This window comes from Mauremys reevesii, linkage group 4 (assembly GCF_016161935.1).
Source record: "Mauremys reevesii isolate NIE-2019 linkage group 4, ASM1616193v1, whole genome shotgun sequence".
NCBI classification, from domain to species: domain Eukaryota; kingdom Metazoa; phylum Chordata; order Testudines; family Geoemydidae; genus Mauremys; species Mauremys reevesii.
In genome coordinates this window covers 4,990,384-5,007,342 of record NC_052626.1, presented here as the reverse complement: position 1 = coordinate 5,007,342, position 16,959 = coordinate 4,990,384, and the positions used below count along the sequence as shown (strand labels likewise).

General features: G+C 42.9%; 1 protein-coding gene across 11 annotated transcripts in view; it reads left to right on the top strand.

Moving 5' to 3' along the window:
• The window catches only part of MDGA2 (MAM domain containing glycosylphosphatidylinositol anchor 2), a 632,812-nt gene that overhangs the window by 222,776 nt on the left and 393,077 nt on the right, over nt 1–16,959 (top strand). For all 11 annotated transcript variants that reach the window (XM_039537891.1, XM_039537889.1, XM_039537890.1 and 8 more), the window contains exon 2: nt 13,609–13,748. In XM_039537891.1, coding sequence (XP_039393825.1) covers nt 13,609–13,748 — 140 coding nt within the window. The remainder of the gene's footprint in view (nt 1–13,608; nt 13,749–16,959) is intronic.

Sequence of the window (16,959 nt, the reverse complement as noted above, 5' to 3'; positions counted from 1 at the left end):
GAGCAGAATATTGAAATGGCAAAATGCCACTTCATGTAAAACAAACATGCCTGAGGCCAAGGCAATATGCCATGATTTCTTGTCCTTAGATTTGGTTTAGGGCAGCAAGATTCAGAAACACACACAGATGCTCAAGGAGGTGTCTTGTCTCCAGTGAATCCAAATTTTGCCTCCATTGGATGAGATACAAGGAAGACTCCTGTCCACAAGTGGAGGTTTTTCACCTTCCTCTGCAGCGTCGGGCAGGGTCACTTGCTGGAGGATTCTCTGCAGCTTGAGGTCTTCAAACCACGATTTGAGGACTTCAATAACTCAGACATAGGTTAGGGGTTTGTTACAGGAGTGGGTGGGTGAGATTCTGTGCCCTGCATTGTGCAGGAGGTCGGACTGGATGATCATAATGGTCCCTTCTGACCTTAAAGTCTATGAGTCTATGGACTGGCTAAGATTCTAATACTGTGTGAGGTTTAGGTGGCCAGTTCTCTTATCCCCAGCCAAGATTTCTAAATGTGATAGTGTGTGCTTTGTTTTTACATTTTAATGCTGTTCAGTGGAGGTGATTTAAATAACATCTTAAGAGGGGGCTCTTTTGCTCTTGGATAGAGGTGAATCTGAATCAGAACATTATTCTGGAGAGTCCTCCATATGTATGGGGCTGGTATGTACCTATGGTTAATTGGAGCACACAGTGCTATTTACGTTTTGAGGCACCTGATTTGGGGTTGCAGTCAAGTAGAGGGAGGTCTAAATACTTTACAGGGGATGCGGGGAGTAGTTGCCTGCAAATATTTCTGATTACAGTGTGTTTCAAGTGAAAAATAGATTGAGCACCTATTGAAAATCTGTCCGTTTAATAAACATGAAAATAATAGAATAGAGGTTAGGACCTCTAACATTTTTCAGAGGTCCTGTACTACTTTAAGCAGCCTTTTAATTATTTTTTTTAATTTAAGTAATGATAAAATCTTCATGGTCTGCAGAACTTCCAGGATTATTTAAAATGTAATTAAAGAAAATATATTTGAAATAGGAGGCTCAGAATGATTCTCTGAGAAATACAGAATATATTTATCACAACACACTTCAGATCCTAGCAAGGAATATTTTGCAACATAAGACCTGAGTCCTGCAATCATCTTCATGCAGGTGGCCCCTTGACTTTGCATGGAGCTTATTCCAGGATCAGCACCTAAATCTCTAGAACAATCTCTGCTTGTTCAGTAACTAACAATCACAATATAAACATAGATCCACGGTTCCCTTAATTTCCCTCATGCGGCCCCATTGAAAATAAGGGGGTTAATGTCAGTGGATTGCACCCATACAGTCCACTTATCTTTTTTATTAGGATTTTGTACTGATTTCCATCACTGTAGTATCTGAGCATCTACCATGTAAATCAGATTAGCAATAGTTTAACCCCTAGCAGACTTCATGGGGTGCTGGAATATAAAAAGGGGGAATGATCTGACTCCGAATGAGAAGAACTGCAGAAGCATCTGCAACTATTGGAATTAAGTGTTAATACTCACATATCAGCATTGAATTCTATCAGTTGCAAACACGCTGGCCTTGAGTTTTTCTAGTTTTGTCATGAGATGTATGTGATTTGATAGCAAACAATTCTTGCAAGTAATGAGGGTATTTTCCTGTAGGTAGTCTGTGGGAATTGTAAAGTCCCTTTATTGTCAGAGAATAGGCAAGTACAATATTCAGGACACAAAAGCATTTTATTATTGGATCAGCGTTTTCTATTGTTAGAAAATGTAATAAAATTCTTTGGGTTACATAATCAAGTTCTATTAAATTAAATATTCAGGATATTGATTAGATTCATTTTGCCTCTTGGATGACATGAATGCCAAGTACCTAGTATTTGAAGCATTGTATGAGTTTTATATTTGGTTTACATTACATCTGCCTAAATAAGGTTTTTTTTGTCCATTTATTGATACATGAAGTGCATTGTGGTGTTCCCAGTGCCATGGTTATTGGGCAAGAGTACATCAGAAAAAACCCAATTAAACTTGTGTGTCCACTCTCAGCACAGAAGCACTCTCAGCACAGGACATCCCAATTAAACTTGTGTGTCCACTCTCAGTACAGAAGCCATTGACTGAATGGAGATGGAGTTTCTTATCTTTAGTAATGATAAGCAGAACAGAGTTGAGCCACATTGCAAGAGTGTTACAGGGAATCATGGAGCAGAACTGCCCTTTCTGCAGCTACTTGCTAGATAAATGAAGTTGTTTCTCTCTAGGGCTGTTGGTCTAATACATTAAAGTCAAGATTTTCAAAAGTGATTAGTAACTTTTGTTGCCCAAGTTGAAACACCTCTGTGATTTTCAGAAATACCTGGGCACACAAAATCACAAGTCACTGTTAAAAGTCGTGCCTAAATTCACTTAACTCTGTAACATTTTAGAGGTGTATTGGTCTTTCTTTGGCTAGCTGAAAATAACATTATGGGGAGAGGTCACCATCAATTGTTTTGGTGGAACCAGCGCCAGTGACGGGTGTTCAACTGAAAAGAAAATACTTCGCAGCCATGCCACTTTCACTTATTGCAATCTCTGGCATCGATCCCATGACGCTCCGCTGTGCTGACCCCAACCTGACCTTGCTGCCAAGGCTGTGAAACCAGGACAAGGGTCACCTTTTTCCATTGATTGGGCTCCTTTTGCCAAGTTGCTTGACAGTTGCCCATATTTCTGTAACTTCGACTGTGTTTCCAGAGCTCTGGAAGCTTTCCTGATCGATAGCACTAACAAAAAAAGCACCGAGCTAATTAAATCACAGTACTGCTGCCCAACGCGACAGTCAGAGGCTGACCTAATTTTGACACTACAAAGCTTATCAGCAGAGTATCTATTAAGTTAGAGGAAACATAATTCTGTTTCTAAGAACAGTTAGATTTTTTTTCCTTACAACTCATTACACTGCTGTTTATTGTTCCTCCTGCTGGGCAAAGTATTAAAAACTTATGATCTATGACATATGGTCTGTGTCTGTCAGTATCTGCTTCTAGAACAGTAGGGATGCTCCAGTTTAAAGGAGGAATGGGGAAAAGGCCATGTTATTTCTTCAGACAGAAATATGCTATTTCTTGGGTTGTGATCTTTTAAAGTTTTAATTTCCTTTTCACTGTGATTTGAAATAATACAAAAAAAACATAGTTGCAAATCATTAGTTCAGCATTGGCATCCGATGTACTAGTTGAAGTGATGCACTTTAGAGCATGGGAAGCAGTAAACTTGCTTTGTCATTGGAAACCTAGAGTAGCAAATCATGCTAAAGGTGTCATAGGAGTTATTTCTTAGTGGAGGCACTGTGCACTCCAGTTTTGCACTGAGATGCCCTAGAGTCTAGGTCCTAAATAAATCAATATGCTAGAGACCTGCACATTTCTGCAGGAATATTCAAGGAGAGAGACAAAAGACTTGTGCTTTTAACCTGCTATGTAAAGATTCAAAAACAAGATGGCACAGGAAACTTTTTAACTTTATAGTAGTTTTCCCTCCTGAAATATGTGTGGGCAAATGAGGGGCAAAATTAATGAAGGGTCTGTGATCATTTAAAAAACTGATTGTTCTGGAATTGGAGAACAATGAATGAGGATCAGATTTGATCTATTTGAATGGCCAGTAATGGTTTCGTATTACAAGTGCACTGGCTACAACGGGTGACCATATTCCTTCATGGACTAGGATGGTCATAAACTTTGTTGCCTTGGTCTGGTATTTTAAAAGAAGGGCTTTGAAATGTCCTCTTTCTCTGATCATTGATATAGGTAAGAAAACACATTTTACATTTTGGACCCAATCCTGTTTTTATTGAAGACAATGGACAAAATCAAGCAGACTTAATTGGCAGTAGGATGCAAAACAGACATGAATTAGGCACTTTCATTTTGTCCCCATTAGTGCAAGAAGAGGTAGACAAGACTGTCTTTGAGAATTCATTCTGTCTCCTAATCTTTCAATACAAACATGTTTTAGTGGAACTGGTTCCATGAGAAAACTATCTACGATCAAGAATTTTTACATCTTTCCCAAAGCATGAAAATGTTTGACCACTCTACTCAAAACCCAAATGACCTGCTGTGGGGTGTATTTATTTATTTATTTTTTGACTCAGTCTCATTCAAACGGAAGTATCTCCAACACCAAAGGTTAAAATAAAAAAGTGAGGCCTTATTTAAAAAAATAATAATTTTTGGATTTTATTTGTCTTCTGGTTTTTGAGCCCTTGAGGTGCACAGGGGTCACATTTTCATTTTCTTGTTTCATTCTCATTTTCTCTCCAATCACCAAGGCTAGAAACTTACTTTTTTAAAAAAGCTGGGGTTATCATGTATTAACACAACTCCAGTGACTGACATACATTCAATAAAACAGTGGCTTTCAACTTGTAGTCCACCGACCCCTGTGGGTGCACGGACTGCGTCTAAGGGATTTGGGAAAGATGGTTGTTACCATAGAACAGTGGTTTTCAACCAATGATCAGCAGACCCCTGGGGGTCCATGAACTATGTCTAAGATTTCCAAAGGAAATGGAGGTCCACACCTCCATTCGGAATTTTTTAGGGGTCCACAAATGAAAAAAAGGTTGAAAAGCACTGTCATAAATCCTACAGGACCCAACTTTCTGATTTTTATAAAAATCCTTTAGTATTACTTGGGCCTGCTATAGTCTATAAACACAGATGTTGTGTTCCCTGTAGGGACATGGCACCTTGCTCCCACAGTGAAATGAAAAAAAACCAAAAACCTTTAACCTGCACGCTTCTCCGGTGCACTGCTCGTCCCAGCATCAGTTTCATTCTTTGTTCTGCTTTCCTTAAATCTGACCAGTTACCTACATATGTCTTCAAGTTCAGTGGCATTTCTAGTACTCCCCTGACAGAAAACTTAAGATACATTTTCACTGGACAACTGTTGTGTCTAGTTAACAAATTGCCACTCTCGTTTTTTTGTGATCAATTGCGGTTGCTGGCCGAGAGCAGTGGATACAGCTAATATGAGGATCCTGACATGTGAGGATAAGTTAGAATGGCCACATCTTCCATTTGAAAACAAGGGCTATCTTGGTACCACTCTGAGTAATATGGATTTTTATTTTATTTATTTTTCATTTCTGACCCCAGGCTTGTTTTTGTTGCATTAGGTGTATCTACTGAGGGGTATAGAAGTGTAATGGGTTCTTTCATGCAATATTTACTGTGTATAATAACAAGACAAGTTCTTCTAAAATGCCACCAGACAAAATAAATGCCAAGTAGTATATTACTATAATGGCTCATCTGGTATTTAATCTTGGGAGGCATATTTCAGAAAGAGCTGTAATGAATATTCCTATAGTTGAGAAAGTGGTGACATTTCATAATTACGTAATAACTTCTGAACCATAAAAAGTAAAAATATAAAAAGGAAAGGGATATTTTTGTGTTTGTTTATTTGATCGTTACTTACAGGACTGTGCACTTTTGCCATAATTGTGCATCATGGGTAATATTTGCATGTATGTGTTTCTTTTAGAGACCCGGTGGTTATTGTATGAAAATGTATTTACACTAAAGTTAAGGGCACTTGAATGTAAAAAGCACCATTTCTGACACAGTATTGCCAGCTCTCTCAGTTTTATTGGGAGTCTTGTGGTATTTGTGTTATCTAAAGCATCAGCTGTTGAAATCCTTTGATTATTGGACAATCTCAAATTTCCTCCTATTATTTTAAAGCAAGAATATAGCCTTCAGAGTTGCAGAAAGGAGCTTGAAAACAAAACCCAAGTGTACCCCAAAGGCTCAGAAATCAAAAGCCAACTAAAGAATCCAAAACACATTATTTAAAAAAGTCTCATGATTTTTTGGAATCTGACCTCATGATTTTTGAACACTTGGGGTTGGCAATGCTTCTGATAGGCTAGACCAGAGAGAGAGAAAATGTTACATTTTGATTTAATAGACCAGATTGACAGAAAATAATCAAAATCAGGGTCTCAATAATTATTTTTTATTAAATCTACAAAATACTTCTGAAGCATATAAAAAAAAAACCATGGTGACCCTTTTCTTACGTTGCTGCACTAGGGCTCTGATTCTGCCCGAAACTTATTTTATGATTTATTATTTGTATTCTGGGAGTGGATAGGAACCCAGGAGCTAGGCAGTGTGCACAACCGACCAAAACGACTGTTCCTGCTCCCCAAGGAGTTTACGATCAACGTGTAAGACATACCTGACTTTAAGCATGGGAATAGTCCTAGTCCCATGCTTAAGTACTTTGCTCAATCAGTGTCTAAGGGGCCAGTCAGAGATTCACAGCTTCCAAGACTCCACTGTGGTCATCTAGTCCAGTGCTTCTCAAAGTAGGGCCGCCGCTTGTTCAGGGAAAGCCCCTGGCGGACCAGGCCGGTTTGTTTACCTGCAGCGTCCGCAGGTTCGGCCAATCGCGGCTCCCACTGGCCGCAGTTCGCTGCTCCAGGCCAATGGGGGCTGCAGGAAGTGGCGCAGGCCAAGGGACGTGCTGGCCACCCTTCCTGAACAAGCAGTGGCCCTTGTTTGAGACCCACTGATCTAGTCTGAACTCCACCCAAATACTTCCTACAGTGCATCTATTAGAAAAAACATCCCTTCTTGATTTTAAAAGCGTCAGTGATGGAGAATCCACCACGACCCTTGGTAAGTTGATACAATAGTTAAGTACTCTCTCTGTTAAGTGTATGCCTCATTTCCAGTCTGAATTTGTGAGTTTCATCTTTCAGTCATTGGATCGTGTTGTACCTTTCTCTGCTAGATTCAAGAGCCCATTATCAAAATTTTCTTCTCCATGTAGATACTTAACCAACGGTAATCAAGTCTCGCCTCCCAGGTCATTGATACAAATGTCAAATAGCATAGGGCCAAGAACTAATTCCGGTGGGACCCCATGCTCCCCAGAATCATGCTTGCTTGTTGATCGTTCCCTTGTACAAATACATGTTGAGACCTGTCAGCTAGCCAGTTTTTAATCCGTTTACTTTGTGCCACATTAATTTTACATTAGTTTTTAATCAAAATGTCGTGTGCTACCAAGACAAGCACCTTACAGAAGTCTAAGTATGTTACATCAATACTATTACCTTTACCAATTGAACTTGTACTCGCATCAAAACGAAGATATCAAGTTATTTGAGAGGCTCTATTTTCTAGAAACCCATGTTGATTGGTATTGCTTACTTACCGTCCTTTAATTCTTTATTAACTGCGTCCTGTGGCAGCCTCTTTATTATCATGCCCGGGATCAATGTCAGGCTGACAGGCCTATAATTATCAGGGTCATCCATTTACCCTTCTTAAATATTGGCACAACATTCACTTTCTTCCAGTCTTCTGGAACTTAGTGTTTCCAGGGTTATAAAAAATCAACAGTAACAGTCCAGCGAGTTCTTCAGCCAGCTCTTAAGCCCTATATAACTTGAACACCTGCCCTTCCACTGTGACTGCAAAGGGAACACTAGATGCTCAAAGAGAAGAATTCTGCTATATGGAAGGGTGTGCCATCAAATTCAGAACTGAAACTAACAAAAGTCTAACAGGAACGACCAAGTTATTTGTGCCCAGAAACCAGATTTGTGCCAGCATATGAGGTATTTGTGTGTATAACTCAAATAATTGTGCATGCCAGGCTTTGAAAAGTAACCCAGAAAAGCGCAGAGTAGAAAACAACTTTACATCATGATATATTTTCTGTCTTTGAAAGGGTGGCAGAGAGGGTGGACCTGCTGGAACTCTGAGAGATGACAAAACATAGCTGCTGTTTGCAAACTAAACTTATCCATTACAAAGCTGAGGAAACAGCAGCTTTAAAAAATAAGGCTTAGTTCAAAAAGCTCCAGCCAGGTTCTTTTGCAAACATCGCTTCCATCTTCAAAGCCAGCCAGCAGCATCTACTCATGTGTCTATTTCAAAGGCTCTGTTGACAGATGTGGAGTCACTTCACAGTAAGCTGCCATGGTCCTGACAGCAGCTACAAAATTTAGGATCTAAACACTTCCTAATGCCTGCCATGCTTTAAAATCAGTGTGATCAAAATACGTAATGAACATAGAAATACAATGTTAGACGGGGAGCTATATGTTTTCCTAATGTCTTTTCTTGCCCTGATTTTTCACTGGTGATTGGATATGAGGGAAAGTGATGTTGCGAAATATGTCCCAAGCCATGTGAGTGCACCAGGGAGGGCACATGTTCAGGAAACTATAGCCCCAGCCATTTGGGATATGTCTACACTGCAGATGGAGTGGTCCTCCTAGCCCAGGTAGACAGATTCACCTTAGTTGGGCTCAAGCTAGCATGCTAAATATAGCAGTCTGGATATTACCGGACCAGCTGAGCTCCGGCTAGCACTCCAGAGCTCAGACCTATGTAGGGTGACCAGATGTCCCAATTTTATAGGGACAGTCCTGATTTTTAGGTCTTTTTCTTATATAGGCTCCTATTACCCCCGACCCCCGTCCCGATTTTTCACACTTGCTGTCTGGTCACCCTAGACCTAGGGGATTGGGAGGGTTTGGACTCAGGTGGCTAGCCTGAAACACCATCAGTTTTGCCACATCCACACTGCTATTACTAGCTCGAGCTGAGCTAGCAGGAGTCTCTCTACCCAGGCTAGGAGGTATGCTCCCAGCTGCAGTGCAAAGGGACCTTCAGATTCCTAAAGTCATGTGCTCAATGAGGTGGCTGTGAGCCATCATAATGTGCTAGCACCCTCTGCTGGTCACATGGCAATCGTTTTTATCCTAAAGAGGATCAAAGGTCCTACTTCCTAGAGAACGGGTGGCTTATTTAGAGGAGGTTTAGGGAGAAAATGGTTAGAGGTTAGAACTAGAAGTCAGCCTTGGGCTCTGGGTCTGGATACAAACCCTTCCAACGTCTGAGGGGATTGGATCTGGGTGTAAGGATCAGGTACATCGCTACTATCGAATTAGACCCACATTAGTATTTTTGATGCCTGTGTTCAGCGAATTAATTATTTTTCCCTCTGAGGTATTTTCGTTTAACGTTAAGTTAGGTCAAGTTTTAGGAATATAAGTGGGCAAGCAGCCTGCTCCGTAGCCGGTCGAGGTTGGCCCTCCTTTCATTTTCCAGTCACAAGTGTATTATTTTATTTTTGTAGCAGGAAAGCTCTCTCTTCAGCAGGCGGCTTTCCCGTTGGCTCCTAAGGTTCTGGGTTCAAAGCAGCTCAGCTCTCTCCTTGTGTCCTCTGTGCCTCAAGGCCCCCGTGGCAGACTACCTACTTGGGGACCTGGTTTCCTCCAAGTGCATTCCAGCCAGGCCTGATAGTGCTGGCAGGTGCCATTGTTTCGCAGCTGAAGTCAGAGAAGCCGCTCAGGTAAATGGGAAGAATGTAGTTTATGCAAAGAGGAGGCTTGGCTCATCTAGGCATAATTAGGGGCAATGCAGAACTGTCCTGCTCAGGAGAGCCCTAGCCAAGAGGGGTACTCGGCCTCAGGAAGCCTAGTTCCTCTCCAGGGCACAAAGGTGCAAAGCCAGTGCACCCATTGCCACGTACCTTTGTGAGATGCAGCCTATTCCTTCCCCCCACCTCTGGGGAGACTGGGTAGAACCTAGGCGGAGGTGGGGATTTGCCTGCAGCCTGCCCCGGCATGGACCCCAAGGGAGCGGGAAGGGAGCAGTTTCTGTACTCCCTGGAGCACAGGGCTTGCTGTTCTACTCAGGCCTTGCACAGGCTGCACGAGGCTCATGACACGCTGGCCCCACCCTCTGCAGTGCCTCCTGCATGGCACATTGCACAAGGGCTGGACACAGTGTGATCCCAGAACTGCACCCCTGGAGCCTCTCTCAGTCCGAGGACCATGAACACAATGGTCTCGTGCTGCACGTCTGCTTGAACAAATAGCTTTAGAAGACTTAAGTGAGGTGACTGTAAACTTAAGCAGCTAGTGAACCTGGCTAGTTTCCATGAAACACGCCCCTTTGTTACAGTGAGCTACTAAAGACACACAACTCCAGACCCTGTACGTGGGGAAAGCGGTAATGTAAATGGCTTCATTCTTACTCGGACGAATAGATTAGTGGGGCTGAGGACAAGATGATCGTTAGGGGTTAGATTGTGATGCCTTTACTCATGTTGAATGATACCTTATGCCCCAAGTCATCATGCTGGAGTCAATGAGGGGGCGTAAGGTTTTACTTAGGGCTGGTGTATATGGGGAAATTAGTGCACAGCAAGCTAGTGTGTGAATTCAGAGCACACTCGCTACTCCGCACTAACTCCCTCTGCACGTTCTCGCTGTGCAGCCAGGCTTATGTTCATGCTATGAGCAAGGGGTGTGATTCCCCGGCTCGTGTACCCACGCTCACGGCAGCCGCCATTGAGCTAGCATGCGTATAAGTAGCAGCACAACCACAGGAAGCTGGGTAGGGGCAGCAAACTCACAGCTTTGCCATGCTGAGTATGTACCTGCCTGAGTCCAGTGGGTACAGACGCGGCATGGCTAAGCCACACCACCACCCATGCTGCCATGGCTACGCTAGTTATACTTGCACTGACTCGATGGCACTAGCACGAGTATGTGTGCGTGAGCAGGGGAATCGCACCCCTAGCTTGTGGTGCAGACACAGCCTAAGAGCGCACCCTCGGGTGGTTTAGCTTAATATGGATGTTTTCATGTGAAAAGAAATCTCTGTTGTCACCTGATTGATTATTAAACCTGGATTTCTGCTCAGGTGCTAAAACCCTGATCTGCAAAGATTTAGGGACACGCTTGGCGCATAAAGCTATGCAGTGTGACAAGCCAGAGCTGAAAGACAAGGCGGGGGAGTTGATGTCTTTTATTGGACCAGCTTCTGTGGGTGAGAGAGACACACTTTTGAGCGTACAGCTTCTCTCTCTAATATCCTGGGACCAACAGTGCACACAACAACTCTGCAGACAGCCATTAGACTCAGACCCTGGCTGTTCCAGAAGGGTGCTTGGAGGGTGGTATATTAGTCTTAGAATGATTAAAGTCTTTTTTCCTATACACTGAAAGAGGTGACCTCAGGTTAATTGGGGACACCTGAGTCTAATTAAGTGCAGCCTGGGACCATTAAAAACCAGCTCCAGTGAACGGGCTACGAGGAGACATGAGATGCAAGATGCAGAAGGGTTGTGTGAGGCAAGGGGAAAAGGCTGGTTTTTCCCTATAAGGGAAATCTGGTGTTATTTCTGTCTGGGGAGAGGACCTTTGTTCGCAGCATAGCTGGGTTCAGGGTGAGTGAAAGAGGATGGCTGGTGATAGGCGTGAGGAGAGGCAGTTCTCCAGTGGGAGTGAGGCAATTTAATATTTTTTGGTTCTGTTTAAAGAAGCCCTCGGGCCAGCCTGTTGGCCTACCCTCTGAATACTGTAAATGAACCAATGTCCAGTACTAAACCTCCGGAGTGGGACTGATTTACCACAGGCTCCCTCAGCGCCGGAGGGAGAAACACTGAGCCCTGAGGTGACGAAAGAGGGGCGTTCTCACAGTGTAAAGTTAAGCATGTGTGTAAGTCTTTGCCGTATCAGAGCCTACTTAGCCTCCATTCAGTGAGGCCGGGGCTGAGGCTTCCAGGTCATCGACAAAGTGGGCTGCTCAGGCCCCTGCCTCGGAGCTCCTTTGGGCCAAGACTTGGCCACCGGATCTAATTTCACTGTCCTGCAGGCTTGTGCCAGGCTCTCTGATTGAAGGGCCACCAGCAGGTTAACAGTCGGGTTTGCCCCTAATAACTAATAGCATCGCTCCGGAGAGTTAACACTGACTTATTTTTTTATACATCTGATTTACCTTTTGCCATTTCTGCCGTTTAGTGTCTTGTTACATTTCATTCAGCGAGGGCACCGTAATGAGTACTTGACCTTATCCTCCTATTGATCGGCTCATGTGGAATTTGAATGAGTGGGAATTGCATGGCACAGAATTACTGACATCCCACAGAACCATTGTTATTCTCTCCTGGACTGTTAAAACAGTACTGTGAGTTGTGCATCCGATATGACAACCATTGTAATTTTCCGGCATAGGCGACACATGCCACACATGTGGGACACATGGAAACATTTCGCTTTTCTTAGTGCAGGTTAAATATACCAGCAAAATGGAATCTGTCCTAACTGAAACTCTGGTCCTGTTCCTGGTCCCAGTGAAGTTGATGGATGTTAATATTCACTTTAAATGGGAGTAGAATCAACCCCGTTGTGCTGACTACTTTATTTTAGTGGTTCAATTAAAGCTTCTTATTTACCTAATAAGTGTTATAATAGAATTGGAAAGATATATAATAAAAAGAACAAAAACAGAAAGTTGATTTTGGAAAGGAAAACAAAAATAACAAGAGTGCAAATGAGTCTGAAAAAGCATCCTTTAGGGGACAGCTGGGTATACATAAATATTACAGCCAATTTTCATGGCACTAAACTTGTCTCTCACAGCCTACTACTGCTGCCAGCTAATGGAGTTAGTCTTTCAGTTCCTGTGGGAGGATGCTGTGCTATGGTGCTAAAGTTCCTGTATTCAAATCCTGCTGGTGACCCCTGGACGGGGTCATTATAATTGTGTTTTAGTGCCATATTTCAGGGCAATATGTTTGCAGTTAAACATCTTTCTCTTTCAGTGTTAGCAGTCACGCTGTGTCTTCCACTGTTCTTGAGGTTCCCCATGTGTAAAGAATAAGAAATGGCATCATTAAACAAAGGTGTCAGTCCTACTAAAACGTACCTTTAATGCCAGTGGATGCTAATCTATGTTGGTAGATAACCACAGTAGAAATGGGCTTGGGCCAAACATTGAGTATCTGGATTTTGGATCTGAACTTCCCGTAAGTTTGTTGTTTTCAAGTTTCAGGCACCCATCCTCTACGAGAACATATGGACAAAAGGCTACACCGATTGGATAGGTCACAGAAATGGGAGTGAGACAGTCAGTGGATCTGGGCACTGGTTCTAACCTAGTCCAGAAGTCAGTATGCTTCAGACTGTTCCATGCCTTTGCAAAGCAAGCAGGGGATTTCAGGCCAGTGGTTACAGTAAAGGTGTCTGAAAAAGCACCATATTCTGTGCCCCATATTCACAACCTCACCGGAGAGCCAACAGCTGAATAGGCAGGAGGCTGAAGTCCTGGCATCTCTAGCAGAGGCCCCACCAGGACAAGGGTGAACCCAGTTTGTGAGGCTGTGAGGGCAGATCTGCAATGCCCCTGCAGCTCTTGTGCGCATACGTCAGGGATGTCATTTCAGAGTCGCTTGCAATGGAAGGGAAAAACAATCAAATGAAACATCAGAGATGGAGCTGTTACCTGGTTCCTTGTTTGTGGCCCTGCTTTTTATGGCGGGGTGGGGAGAGTGGAGCAGTGGAGGAGGGGGGGAGGTGTCTGTATGAGTAGTGATATAATTGATTTTGCATCTAAAAACAGGGTATCGGATTCTTCCATCAGAGAAGGGCCTTACTCCTCACGTGAACTCAGACTGTTGGCACTGAGTTGGGCTGTGCATGGCTGGGACTATGTCTAGCAGTTGTTCCTGTGGGGACAAGGGGCAAGGTGCTGTGTGGAAACATTTTACTGACACGTTTCTCTTTCTGCTGGTTTGACAGCCCCCCCCACGGTGCGGATCGTGCACTCAGGCCTGGCGTGTAACATCGAGGAGGAGCGCTACTCGGAAAGGGTATACACCATCCGCGAGGGGGAGACTCTGGAGCTCACCTGCTTGGTGACGGGCCACCCTCGGCCACAGGTGAGTCCCACACGGTGACCCAGCCTCTTCCAGTAGCCGTTTCGCTATAACTCTCCTGTCGTTCGCCCTTGTAGCCATTTCAGGCCATCTTGTTTGCAGAGGCATTGATGCGACTTGCTCTTATAAGTGCTGGACTCTCTTGAGTGCAGTGAAGCTCATTTAGCCCAATTAGTGTCACAGTATGACCAAGCCCTGAGCATGGGATTGCTCCAGCTCATGGTTTCCAAGCCTGGCATTGCAGGCAAGTTTCAAGGGATTGCAACCACTCTCTTTTTTTTTTTTTAATGGCTAGAAGGGATGGGATCCTGAAACTTATGGCAGTGGGTCCCTGAAACTTTTTTGGTTGTGACTTCAGGTCATGCTATGGAAGGGTTTGAGAACCACTGGTCTTACTGAACCTCACATTAAATGTTGCTCAGTTTGCTAGTGACTCAAAGCACGTACGTTGCCAGGAAAATAATAAACATATGAAATAAAACACCAGGCTAAGCAATTGAAGCAGATGCATATATAAGCCCAAGGGACATCTAGATTTCTTTCTGGAGCAGGAAAGGTTGACCAGAACAAGGAAGCTGCAGAGATGTATAAAAATGAAACATAATGAAAAAAAAAATCAAACCAACCTTTTCTGAGCTTCAGGTTTCATGTTTTTCATGGACACATTTTAAGCAAAAGTTCTGGTTCGTTCGTGTTCTGTCCAGGCTGATTCATCTGCCCCTACTCTGCACATCATTAGTTAATTTAATGGAACCAAGGTCTTTCAAACTCTAGAGCTTGGAGAAAGTGTGGTTTATTCCTTTTCATTTTCCTTCTGCCTTTTCCTTCCTTTAGCTTCTCAGACCTGCTTTTTTTGGGTGGGTTTCCATCCATTTCTTCATTCCCCTGCTTTCTGAACCCATCCCTTCTTTGCTTCTTCTGACAGTCTTTCCCTTCTGCTGCATCCGCTTCCTCCTTTCTGTATGTGACAAGGGAGTTGTATTGGGAATTTGGAGATAAGTGGGGGTGAGGAACGAGGATAGGAGACACAGTTTTCAAAAGACAGAGCTTGAAGGTGTTCACTGTAGGGATAGGCTAATTCTTGGTGCCGATCTCAGAACTAAAGACATAAAAAGCTAAGCAGGCTCTCCGAGCAAGGCCACAGCTGGAATGTGTCCGACAACTTCTTCTCTAGCCAGGCTCACCCATTCAGATATATTTTGTAGCTACCATTAGCAGCCTAATAAGATTAATCAAATAATATTTTGTTTCAATAAAGTATCAGGGAACAAAATTCTATGGTGTGAATTCTTTGTATAGCATTTTGAACTCTCTAATAAAGACTTGCAGAGAGCTCTTTACAGTCATGATGAATTAAACGTCTCTCGCTTTCATGAGGCCCAGTTTTGCCGTCACACATGGAACTTGTATTGCAATAAGTGGGAGTTTTGTGATGTGTGGTTAGCTGAGCCGGGAATTGGGACAGTGAATTCACAGGAGATCTTCAATCTAAAACCTGGGCTCTTCTCCCTGGAAATATTTTTGATATATAGATGCTTAGAGGTTCATTCTACAGATGTTTGCATTCTAGGGTGGGGTTCAAAACTGCTCAATATTACCCTAAAATGGCTCCTGTTGAAGAGTTATGTCAGCACTATGCAACTTTGAGAATTCCCCTCATGCAGTCAATAATCACAGTCAAGTAAGGGCAAATTCTGCTTGTTGCGATCAACAAATGAATACAGATTACAAATAGAAGACACCTTTCTTCTAAATTTGGTGAATCTCAGTACAGCATATGCGAGGTGAGGGGAAAGAAGCCATGCATTGATTCACTGCTCAAAATTTTTCCATATGAAAAAAATAAATAAATAGAGGGTTGTAAGTCAATTCCTTTTTAAGTTATGTTTTCGGTTTTTTTGTTCAGTGTTTGCAATACCTCTTAAAAGTAGAAAGTAACATTTATTTCCTTGCTGACTTTATCCTCTTTGGCAAACAGTGATTTCTCTCGCTCCACTTTTTTTTTTTTTTTTCCTCTCAGTTGTCACAGTCCTCTAACATCAGTGGTGTGATTAAATGTCAGTGAAGCTGTAGGGAAGGGCTTTGGTGACTTTCTGATGCTGCTGTGCTGGCTGATTGGTTCCCCATTAGCTGAATTTAATTCCCTGAATAAATATTAACTCTGTTTTAAAGATATTGGTACATATTTTTGTATGTATCCACACAGTCTAAAATATTTCGCAAGAGAGGAAAACGACTAGAGACCCATATTTAGATACTTTTACTCATGGTGAGAAGCCCTTTACTCCTCCAGTAGGGCTTACTGACTTCATTGGAGTTACTTATGGAGCCTGAAACTGTTCTGTGTAAGAGTGACAGAATCTCATCCATCTCGGATAACTTCAATTATCCAACCACCTGTCATCTGAAACAGCTTCATATCCCTCAGTGCCTGTTAATTACATTGAATATTCCCTCAATTATCAGAACCTTTTTCATGCAACCTTTCAGAGTCTCTGCAGCATTCAAATAATCAAGCTTGTACTGTATGCACTAGTGTGTTGACTTCTGCCTAGCATCTGTTTGAAGGAAAATACAGTGTATCACCTGGCAAGCATACAAGATTAGAATAAGTGTGTGTGTCTCTCCCTGTGTGTGTGTGTATATATGTGTGTATATATATATATATATATACACACACACACTATATATATATATATGTGTGTGTATATATGTGTGTATATATATATATATATATATTACACACACACACCTCACACATTTAGGTTTCTATTTCAAACTGTCCTGTAGTTTACAAAACATTGGGGAAATGGGCAAGTTTGCTACCTTCTACGTAGCCTGTGGGAACAGCATGAAGGCTCCAGTCCTGCTCCCATTGAAGTGAATGGTAAAACTGCTGTTGACTTCAGTGGTGCAAAATCAGACCCTAAGGGCAGGTCCACACTACAGCCGGGATCAACGCTCTGAGATTGATCCACCAGCGGTCGATTTAGCGGGTCTAGTGAAGACCCGCCAAATCGACAGCACATCGCTCTCCAGTCGACCCCTCTACTATACCCCCGATGAGAAGAGTAAGGTAAGTAGACGGGAGAGTTTCTCTTGTCGCCTCCCACGGTGTAGACCCCGCGGTAACTCCACCTAAGGTACGTCGACTCCAGCTACATTAGTCACATAGCTGGAGTTGCGTAGCGTAGGTCGACTTACCGCAGTAGTG